The sequence below is a fragment of the Xenopus laevis genome, chromosome 7L (genome assembly GCF_017654675.1).
Source record: "Xenopus laevis strain J_2021 chromosome 7L, Xenopus_laevis_v10.1, whole genome shotgun sequence".
Lineage (NCBI taxonomy): Eukaryota > Metazoa > Chordata > Amphibia > Anura > Pipidae > Xenopus > Xenopus laevis.
Window position 1 is genome coordinate 10950001 of NC_054383.1, and position 11328 is coordinate 10961328.

The following is an 11328-nucleotide window of genomic DNA, read 5'->3' on the forward strand; positions in this document are numbered from 1 at the left end:
TCCAGATCTGAGAGCTTTTCGGAAGTGCAGTTGGGCCGCTCCTTGTTTTTTTATCTGTTACTGTAACACAAATATTACAAATTAACAAACGGGCAACAGGGTATCTTTAACTTGGAGGAAATGATTAATGAAATGCAGATTATTCTGGAACTGATCGCTTTATTTTTTTAAAGGGAAACTCCACCCAAAAAACAGTTGTAAAATAAAAGAAAATGTAATTCTAAGCAAATTGCTGGCTTCTGCTACATTGTTCCAGGAGTCAAAACCAGCAGTGCAAAAGAGTATAAACAACCGGACAGATACTGTTTTCAGTCCCAGTTACATTTACAAATAACTACTGATATGTTTATATTTTTTAATGAATGTCGCAAAAAAAGTTGCTTTGGATGGAGTTCCCTTTTAATGAAAAGGATTTGGCCAATCCTGGGGAGTGGGGCATCCCTAAAATCACTCATCCTTCCTTGGTGTTTGTGGGCCTTTAAAGGGGTTGATTTAACTTTTAGTATGATGTAGGGAGTGGTATTCATTGCAATTGGTTTTCATTTTTTATTATTCGTGATTTTTGAGTTATTTAGCTTTTTATTCAGCGGCTCTCTGGTTTGCAATGTCAGCCATCTGGTTGCTAGGGTCCAATTTAACCCTAGCAACCATGCACTGATTTGAATAAGAGACTGGAATGTGAATAGGAGAGGCCTGAATGGAAAGATGAGTAATGAAAAGTAGCAATAACAATACATGTGTAGCTTTACAGAGCATTTATTTTTAAATGGGGTCAGTGACCCCCATTTCAAAGCTGGAAAGCGGAAGAAGGTAAAAAACTCAAAAACTGTAAAAAAAGAAATGATGAAGATCAATTGAAAAGTTGCTTAGAATTGGCCTATAACAGACTAAAATGTAACTAGAAGGTGAACCACCCCTTTCAGCTGCTTGCATCATGCCCGGAAAGAAAGAAGCAAGTGGAAAATGTGCTGTATAACAGGGTGAAGTCTTTAGCCCAGTTGGCAGCGTTGGCCCAAACCTTTTATAGCTTTGTGCCAACTACCGGTACGTTTCCTGGGTCTTGTTTACTTTCCACTCAGCTGTTCAGTGAGATTGTGCCAAAAGCTCAGTACGGGGAACATACAATATCAGAGCCTGTGTGCAACTGTCAGCCATTGATACACCTGGAGTGTAGCCGTTCAACTACAACTCCCAGCATTCCCTATAGAGCTTTGTGAGGGAAATATATACAGGGAAATTCAAACATCAAGCAGCCACCCTGTCCACTGGATATACAGTACAGGGTACCTCTAATCTTGAAAGTACCTACACCTTTTAGTTTATAGATTTCATTCATTCATTCATGCACAAGGATTCTGTATATAGAAATAAATGAATGAATAAGGGTGTCCCTCTTCCCAAGAGCTTACGATCCATGATGGAGGGCAGGCATACCCTGATAAAAATCAAGGTTGTAAAACACACACACAGCTGTATAGTAACACACAATAAAGTGTGTATAAATGGGCAGCAAACCCCACAGTGACATATTGTAGTAACAGGATCATATTATACAGATATGGGTAACATAAAGGAGTAACGTGGAGCCAGAGTGTGCGCTGAACTTTAGTCCATTATTATTACCAATAAACTCTGCTTTACTGCTCCTGTAATCCAATTAGCCTCGGAACATGCTCTTCAACAGATGTATCTAGATAGAGAGGCACAGATATATATATATATATAGTGAGAGAGAGAGAGAGAGAGAGAGAGAGAGAGAGAGAGAGAGAGAGAGAGAGAGAGCAATAAGTAAAACATATACAGATTGATTGAGCGAATGAGAAAGAAAAATTATAGATGATGACAATGATAGATAGATAGATAGATAGATAGATAGACAGACAGACAGACAGACAGACAGACAGACAGACAGACAGACAGACAGACAGACAGACAGATAGATAGATAGATAGATAGATAGATAGATAGATAGATAGACAGACAGACAGACAGACAGACAGACAGACAGACAGACAGATAGATAATAGATAGATAGATAGATAGACAGACAGACAGACAGACAGACAGACAGGCAGGCAGGCAGACAGACAGACAGACAGACAGATAGATAGATAGATAGATAATAGATAGATGGATGGATGGATGGATAGACAGACAGACAGACAGACAGACAGACAGACAGACCGACCGACAGACAGACAGACAGACAGATAGATAGATAGATAGATAGATAGATGATAGACAGACAGATGATAGATAGATAGATAGATAGATAGATAGATAGATAGATAGATAGATAGATAGATAGATAGAAAATGTGAAATAAAAATTATAGATGGCAACAATGATAGATAAAAGATATATAATAAATAGATGATAGATAAAAAAATATCTATGTAATAGATGACAAATAGATAGATTACAACAAGATTATAGATAGATGATAGACAGATTATTATTTAGATAAGAAATAGATAGATGATAACGATAGGATAGATAGAAAGATGATAGATAAATTATTATGTAGATAAGAGGTAGATAGGTGATGATGATAGAAGAATAAACAGACAGATGATAGCTGATAAATATTTGATAGATATATGAATAGAAAGGGTTGGTGGGTAGATCATGGATAGACATAGACAGATGACAGACAGGCAGACAATGCACTGATCACTAATTGCTGAATTTGAATGAATTTCATTAGTTCCCATATAAAGTGTAGCAGGCAGGGTGAGTGAAGGTGGGCACAGCAGTGGGTGCAGGAGGGCCCACATAAAGAGATGACAACAGTCCAGCTGTGGTTATTGGGGTGAGCTGAGCTGTGAAGGTGTGAGGGCTGCAGTTGAGCTAGAGCTGGGGGGCTGCAGGTAGGACAAGGCTATGGATAAACACAATATTAAACTTGTGTTGCACAAAATAACTTTCTCTTTGTACTTCTAGGTTCTTCCCCCTGTTCCCCGGGTATAGTCCCCTCCGGGCTTCGCTAGTGCCTGAGACTGGGCGCTACCATCATGCCCATGTGGGGGGGTGTAAGTGAATCTCATAGAAAAACAAGCCTGGCTCCGGCTGCTACTGGGCAGCTTTCGCTTCCTCAGTCAACAGGCGCTCGGGTTAATTCAGGATAAAGCACCAGGACAACCTCTAGGTCTCCGGCACTGCAGGAAGTGTGGGAGTTGTAGTTGTGCAGTTGTTACTGTCAGAGCCATCACTTACCTGCTTGTCGCAATCCCCTGAGCATTAGAGCAAGTCGCTCTCTGAACTCTACTTGTTGCGACTCCTCTGCGCGCTCCTGCCGACCCCTTTGCTTTTTATCCTCCCTCCCCTCCCTCCCCTTCACTCGCACTGCCTGGCGCCCCGCTATCCGGTCTGAGCCGGTTCCTATCAAATGTACAGGGAGCAGATGAGGAAAAGAACGCGGATATAAAGGGGAGGGTGGAAGGTACCAGGAGCCCCCGGCGGAACTGACAGTTGGGGGTCTGGTGCTGCACGTACAATCAACCTTCTGTCACCCACCTGCTCCGTCATTAACATAGAGAGGTGCGAACGGGTCTAGTAACCCATAGCAACCGATCACCAGACGCTTTTACCGACCAGCGCTTTGACATATGTGATTATAATGCAGGTTACTGATCCCTACACAAATATGGGCTGACCAATATATTTATATTCAATCTTCCCATTAATTAGGGCCCCAACTGGAACCTTTATCGGGGTGTGACTATAGAGGAAGCAGAAGGGGCCCTAATTAATGAACATTGTAATACATCGTTATAGAACAGGTCAATTTCTCAATATTTTAGGAGCCGGTTACACCTAGTTGCACCATACCTCCCAATATTTCGGATATAAAAAGAAGGGGAGGGGGAATGTTGGCGCGCGTAGCGCTGAGAATTTTTTTTGACCATGCCCACCCCCTAATTACCATGTTCATTTTACAAGATTTGGCAGGTTATAAAAGTTTGAACATATTTCTGTGTGTTTTTTTTCCAGTTATTACAGTTTTGCTAATGAAGGTAAGTTGCCCTTTAAGCTGTGTGTCTAATGTTTCCCAAGGGACCTGTAATCTTATATTGTTACTAGTGATGTGCGGTTCAGGGTTTTCCTGACCCGCAGCCGACCCTAACCCGTCCTGCTCCAGCCCACGCCCGCCCGCGCTTCCGGGGTCCTTTTATAGACCCGTGCCGCCCTGCCGATGACATCACAGTGACGTCACAAAAGGGGCGGGGCGACTATATAACCGGAAGTCAGAGGCCAGCATTTGAAGGTGGCGGGGAGAGCAGGAGAAGAGCTCAACCCGCACCCGCCCGCCACACGCGAGGAGCAGTGCGAGGTCGACCCGAACCCACCCGACCGGGTAACGGGTCGGCCCGCACATCACTAATTGTTACAATTACCTATTTGCTTATCTTGAAATTGTTACAAAAGTATCTTATCTGCTGATGTGGCTCTCTGCCAAAAGCCAATTAAGTTTTCTGGCTGTTCAGTGCGGAGAAAAACAGGACTTTCCAGTACAAACGAGGGACTGCAGGTTGTCAAAAGAGGGACTGCCCCTCTAAAACAGGGACAGTTAGGAGGTATGGTTACACAACTGCCCTTTTACTCGCGGGTTTCCGGATAACGAATCCCATACCTGTACTGTTTATAGTTATACATGGTCACATAGCGGCTGAGTATGAAACAAGACTGTCATCAACTTGCCAAGTAAATGCCACCCAACCTCCAGCTGATGTAATCTTATGAAACCGTCTCCCATTCGCCTGGGGGGGGGGGGTGATCCTCCCTGACTCCAAATGGAACATCAGATTTAGTCAGATTTAAGATTTAGCACATTAACCCTTTAGTTGCCACCACACATAGGGGTAGATTAATCAAAGAGTGAAGTTAGAGATCACCACAGTCCTCTAGAGTGAAATTCCGCCACTCTCCATTCATTTCGATGGGATTTTGAAAGGCGTATTTATCAAAGGGTGAACTTTCACATTCGCTCATTGATAAATTCTCTTCTAAAAATTCCATCGAAAAGAATGGAGAGTGGCGGAATTTCACTCTAGAGGACTGTGGTGATCTCTAACTTCACTCTTTGATAAATACACCCCCTTGAATCAAAGGGGTAAATTTACTAAGCGGCGAAAATTCACCAGTGTTACTTCGGCAATCAAGTGAAGATGCGCTAACGTTTAATTATGACTAGCGCAACTTCGTTAGAAGTCTTCACTCAGGCTAATTTGCATACGGTGGGAAATTATAAAGTTGAATGGACGTATATGTTGCAGCAAATACATTACATTACACAAGTCCAGGGAACCTTAATAAAGACAATAGAGTTGTTATATTGCCCTACACATGAGCCCACTGTATAGTTAGGGGAAGATTTATCAAAGGTCAAGGTGAATTTTCAAATAAAAAAAATTTGAATTTCGAGCTATTTTTTGTGTACTTTGTCTAGGGAATAGTCTAAATTCTATTCGAATTTGAAAAAAATTAAAAAATTCTAAATTGATCATGTACTGTCTCGACTGATCATCATGTACTGACCATTCGCCATCTAAAACCTGCCGAAATTCTGTTTAAGCCAATTGGTGGACTTTGAAAAAATCAAAGGTTTTTTTTGGGAAAAACTTCAAATCGAATTCGAACGAATGAGCTCTTCCTTCCATTCGTACGATTCGAATAAGCATCTATTCGATCGAAAACTGACCTATTCGACCAAAAAAAACTTTGACTTAATTTCGGTTGGTCTTTTTGAATTTGAATATCGAAATTGGACCCTTGATAAATATGCCCCTTAGGGCATAAAACTTCGAACTTCGAATTCAAAAAGACCAATTGAATTGTCGTCTAAGTTTTTTGAGGTTGAAGTGGGCCTACTTCGAATCGTACGATTCGAAGTAGCGCTACTTCGATCTACTTCTACCTTCGATCTTCCAAACTCCCACAATTGCCTCCATACAGGTTCTAGGAGGTCCCCCATAGGCTAAAACAGCACTTCGGCAGTTTTAAGGTGGCGAATGGTCGAAGTCGAAGTTTTAAAGAGACAGGACTTCAAAAAAATTCTGCCTTTGAATTTCGAAGTTTTTTCAACTTCGAATCGAAGTATGACCATTCTCAAGTCGAAGTACACAAAAAATAGCTCGGAATTCAAAGTTTCTCACTTCGAAACTTCACCTCGACCTTTGATAAATCTGCCCTTTAATGTTGCATATGTTAGAAAATGTAGGGGGAACCTGTTTACCCAAAAAAAAAATTAAGGACTTTTGCAGGCTATCACTCTGAAAAAAGGAAAAGACGCCAGCTTTTTTTTGGCCTTTTTTTCACTAAAAAATATGATGTAAGTAACAGAAGATTGAGGCTTAAGATCAAGTCTGGCGTAACGTTCAGTAAAATCTGCATCTTACTGAATTTGTGGAGTAATGTCCAATCACCAGAGCGAAAATTTCGATAGAGTGAATGAGCACTAGCTTCTGTCTCTTTCGCTAGCGAAGTTACGCCTGCCTCCATTAGTAAATCGGCAAAGTGCCTGAAAGCAGTAACGCTGGCGAATCATCACTTCCCCTTTAGTAAATCTGCCCCCAAGGCAGGTCTGGACTGAGAATTAAAATAGGCCCTGGCATTACAGGTACACAGAGGCCCAATTAGCCCACACAGAGGCCCAAACAGCCCCCACCAGCCCACTAAATACTGACTTTCTATGGCACCTTATAGCAGCCCCTCTGGCATTTGCCAGAACCCACAGATTGCCAGTCCGGGCCTGCCCCAGGTTCCAACACAAAAAGCCCACTGTTTATTTACATAGCAACGTGCAGCACAGATCAGAGACTAGACTGTGGCACCAAACGGGTCAATATTAACACCCGTGTACGTTGTCACTTAAGTTGGCCATGGACGCAAAGATCTGATCGTACGAAACGAGGATTCGTACGATTTTCGGAACGTGTGTGGAGAGTCCCGACATTTTTCGTCCGGCGGAGATCGGTCGTTTGGTCGATCGGACAGGTTAGAAAATTTCTGTCGGTTGCCGATAATATCTCTGTGTGTATTGCCGATCGTACGATTTTCAGTGGGAGACTGTCACCAGCTTTGGTTGGACATAGATATCGTACGATTGCTGTCAGGGGCAGAACATTGCTGATCTGTTCTAAAACTAATCTGACTGGTAAGACTTTGATCTGAATGGTTAGTGGCGGGTCGGGAGATGGGAAAGTCCGATCGTACGATGATTCGTACGATCGGATCTTTGCATCTATGGCCAGCTTTAGACAAAAGTCTTCCACCCTCTCCTGAGACTCTATAAAGGATCCGCCGGTGCAAGAGCTTCAGAGGGAGACTATCAGGACTAGAGATGTCGCGAACTGTTCGCCGGCGAACTTGTTCGCGCGAACATCGGGTGTTCGCGCTCGCCGGAAGTTCGCGAACGTCGCGCGACGTTCGCCATTTTGGGTTCGCCATTGTTGGCGCTTTTTTTTGCCCTCTCACCCCAGACCAGCAGGTACATGGCAGCCAATCAGGAAGCTCTCCCCTGGACCACTCCCCTTCCCTATAAAAACCGAAGCCCTGCAGCGTTTTTTCACTCTGCCTGTGTGTGCTGAAGAGATAGTGTAGGGAGAGAGCTGCTGCCTGTTAGTGATTTCAGGGACAGTTGAAAGTTTGCTGGCTAGTAATCGTTTTGATACTGCTCTGTTATTGGAGGGACAGAAGTCTGCAGGGGTTTGAGGGACATTTAAGCTTAGGTAGCTTTGCTGGCTAGTAATCTACCTTCTACTGCAGTGCTCTGTATGTAGCTGCAGTGGGCAGCTGTCCTGCTTCTGATCTCATCTGCTGACTGCTGCAATAACAGTAGTCCTTGTAAGGACTGCTTTTATTTATTTTTTTGTTGTTTTACTACTACTACTACTACTACTACTATAAGAGCCCAGTGCTATTAGTCTAGCAGTGTTGGGGAGTGGGACTGGTGTGCTAATCTGCTGCTCCTAGTAGTTCAGCAGCACCAACTTTAATTTTTTTTTTTAATATTCATTTTTTTTATTTTACTTTTTTTTATTTTACTACCGCTGTAGTAGTGTATAAGTTGACCTTTTAGGCATTATTTGCCCTGTAGGCATTATTTGCACACTGTTTTCTTCAACCCGCCATCGAGCTGTGTGACCTTGTTCACATTCTGTCTAAATATCCATAATATTACCGTCTCCAGAAAAAACACCGGAGTCACTTTTTTCAAGCAGCCATAATATATTTTACGTAATCCGTATCCACCGCTGTAGTAGTGTATACGTTGGCCTTGTAGGCATTATTTGCACACTGTTTTCTTCAACCCGCCATCGAGCTGTGTGACCTTGTTCCCATTCTGTCTAAATATCCATAATATTACCGTCTCCAGAAAAAACACCGGAGTCACTTTTTTCAAGCAGCATTCATATATTTTACGTAATCCGTATCCACCGCTGTAGTAGTGTATACGTTGGCCTTGTAGGCATTATTTGCACACTGTTTTCTTCAACCCGCCATCGAGCTGTGTGACCTTGTTCCCATTCTGTCTAAATATCCATAATATTACCGTCTCCAGAAAAAACACCGGAGTCACTTTTTTCAAGCAGCATTCATATATTTTACGTAATCCGTATCCACCGCTGTAGTAGTGTATACGTTGGCCTTGTAGGCATTATTTGCACACTGTTTTCTTCAACCCGCCATCGAGCTGTGTGACCTTGTTCCCATTCTGTCTAAATATCCATAATATTACCGTCTCCAGAAAAAACACCGGAGTCACTTTTTTCAAGCAGCATTCATATATTTTACGTAATCCGTATCCACCGCTGTAGTAGTGTATACGTTGGCCTTGTAGGCATTATTTGCACAGTGTTTTCTTCAACCCGCCATCGAGCTGTGTGAGCTTGTTCACATTTTGTCTAAATATTGATAATATTATCGTCTCTAGAAAAACCACTTGAGTTACTTTTTTTCAAGCAGCATTCATATATTTTACGTAATCCGTATCCACCGCTGTAGTAGTGTATACGTTGACCTTGTAGGCATTATTTGCACACTGTTTTCTTCAACCCGCCATCGAGCTGTGTGAGCTTGTTCACATTTTGTCTAAATATTGATAATATTATCGTCTCTAGAAAAACCACTTGAGTTACTTTTTTTCAAGCAGCATTCATATATTTTACGTAATCCGTATCCACCGCTGTAGTAGTGTATACGTTGACCTTGTAGGCATTATTTGCACACTGTTTTCTTCAACCCGCCATCGAGCTGTGTGACCTTGTTCACATTTTGTCTAAATATTGATAATATTATCGTCTCTAGAAAAAACCACTTGAGTTACTTTTTTTCAAGCAGCATTCATATATTTTACGTAATCCGTATCCACCGCTGTAGTAGTGTATACGTTGACTTTGTAGGCATTATTTGCACAGTGTTTTCTTCAACCCGCCATCTAGCTGTGTGTATTATCGTTTCCAGAAAAACCAACTGAGTTTTTGTTGTTGTTGTTGTTTTTTTAAAAATAATGCCAGGCAAAGGCAGGCCGCCACGCAGAGGCCGTGCTAGGGGCCGTGCTGCTATGCAATCCTGTGGCCCTAGCAAATTTCCCAGTTTTAAAAAGCCAATGACCCTGAACTCCCAAAATGCTGAAGAGGTAGTTGACTGGCTTACACAGCACACCCCATCCTCTACCGTTTCTAACTTTACCACAACATCCTCCTCATCCTCCACTGCTATGGCCACCCCACGTAACACTTCCTCCACCACCGGTGCCCCTTCTTCACTGGGGTCAGAGGAGTTATTTTCCAATGAGTTTCTTGAACTGAGTAATGCGCAACCATTATTGCCAGAAGAAGATGAAGGAGATGAGGACCTTACACCAGATTTAATTCTGGCAGAGAACACGATAGAGATGGACATAATGAGTGATGAGGAGGAGGTCCCCGCTGCTGCTTCCTTCTGTGATGTGTCAGAAGAAATTGATGCATCTGAGGAGAATGATGATGAGGAGATTGATGTTTTGTGGGTGCCTAGTAGAAGAGAGCAAGAGGAGGGTAGTTCAGATGGAGAGACGGAGAGTCAGAGAGGCAGTAGGAGAATAAGACTTAGAAGAAGCAGGGAGGACAGCCCGCAGGGATCAGCAGGGCAACAACATGTATCGGCACCTGTGTTCAGCCGGCCAACGCACCCGCCATTGCCGCCAATACCGCCAACTCCGCCAACTTCTACTGTTACCGCCAGATCGCACACTTCCAAAAAGTCAGCAGTGTGGGATTTTTTTAATGTGTGTGCCTCTGACAAAAGCATTGTAATTTGCAATGAGTGCAGTCAGAAACTGAGCCTTGGTAAGCCCAACAGCCACATAGGTACAACTTCTATGCGAAGGCACATGAGCGGCAAGCACAAAGCACTTTGGGAGCAACACCTCAAAGGCAACAGGCAAACTAAAAGCCACACTCCTTCTGGTCCAGCATCTTACTGCTCTACCTCTGCTCTCCTTGACCCGTCTGAACCACCCTCCACTCCGCCTTCCACCTTGACCACCTGTTCCCATTCCCAGTCATCTGCCACCAGCCAAGTTTCTGTGAAGGCCATGTTTGAGCGTAAGAAGCCAATGTCTGACTGTCACCCCCTTGCCCGGCGTCTGACAGCTGGCTTGTCTGCACTCTTAGCCCGCCAGCTTTTACCATACCAGCTGGTGGACTCTGAGGCCTTCCGCAAATTTGTAGCAATTGGGACACCGCAGTGGAAGGTACCCAGCCGCAATTTTTTTTCTAAAAAGGGAATACCACACCTGTACCAACATGTGCAGAGCCAAGTTACCGCATCTCTGTCACTTAGTGTTGGGCCAAAGGTCCATATGACTACTGACGCATGGTCCTCCAAGCATGGTCAGGGCAGGTATGTCACCTACACTGCCCACTGGGTGAACTTGGTAATGGCTGGGAAGCAGGGAATGGGTAGCTCAACAACAACAGTGGAGTTGGTGTCACCGCCACGGATTGCACGCGGTTCTGCCACCACCTCTACTCCTCCATCGCTCTCTACCTCGTCTTCTTCTTCTTCTTACTCTGCTGCTGGGTCCTCCTTCTCCTCCTCCACACCTGTGCACCCCCAGCTCCCCCTAGGCTATTCGACGTGCCAGGTACGCCGTTGTCACGCTGTCTTGGGGATGACGTGCCTGGAAAGCAAAAACCATACCGGATCTGTACTCCTGTCATCTCTGCAGTCACAGGCCGATCGGTGGCTGACCCCACACCAACTGCAGATCGGAAAAGTGGTGTGTGACAATGGAAGCAATCTGTTGGCAGCGTTGAGACTAGGCAATTTAACACATGTGCC

General features: G+C 43.7%; 1 protein-coding gene across 3 annotated transcripts in view; it reads right to left on the minus strand.

The window, feature by feature from the left end:
* Positions 1–3338, minus strand: part of slc16a9.L (solute carrier family 16 member 9 L homeolog) — a 20207-nt gene extending 16869 nt beyond the window's left edge. The window contains exon 1 of one of the 3 annotated variants that reach the window (XM_018225079.2): positions 3217–3338. Coding sequence is in view for 1 of the 3 variants with exons in the window: in XM_041570203.1 (XP_041426137.1) it covers positions 3217–3241 (25 nt within the window). In the remaining 2 variants the exon portion in view is untranslated. Of the gene's footprint in view, positions 1–1623; positions 1669–3216 lie in introns of those variants that run through there. The other 2 variants (XM_041570203.1, XM_041570202.1) reach the window with 2 other exon arrangements.
* Between the last annotated feature and the right edge of the window lie 7990 nt (positions 3339–11328).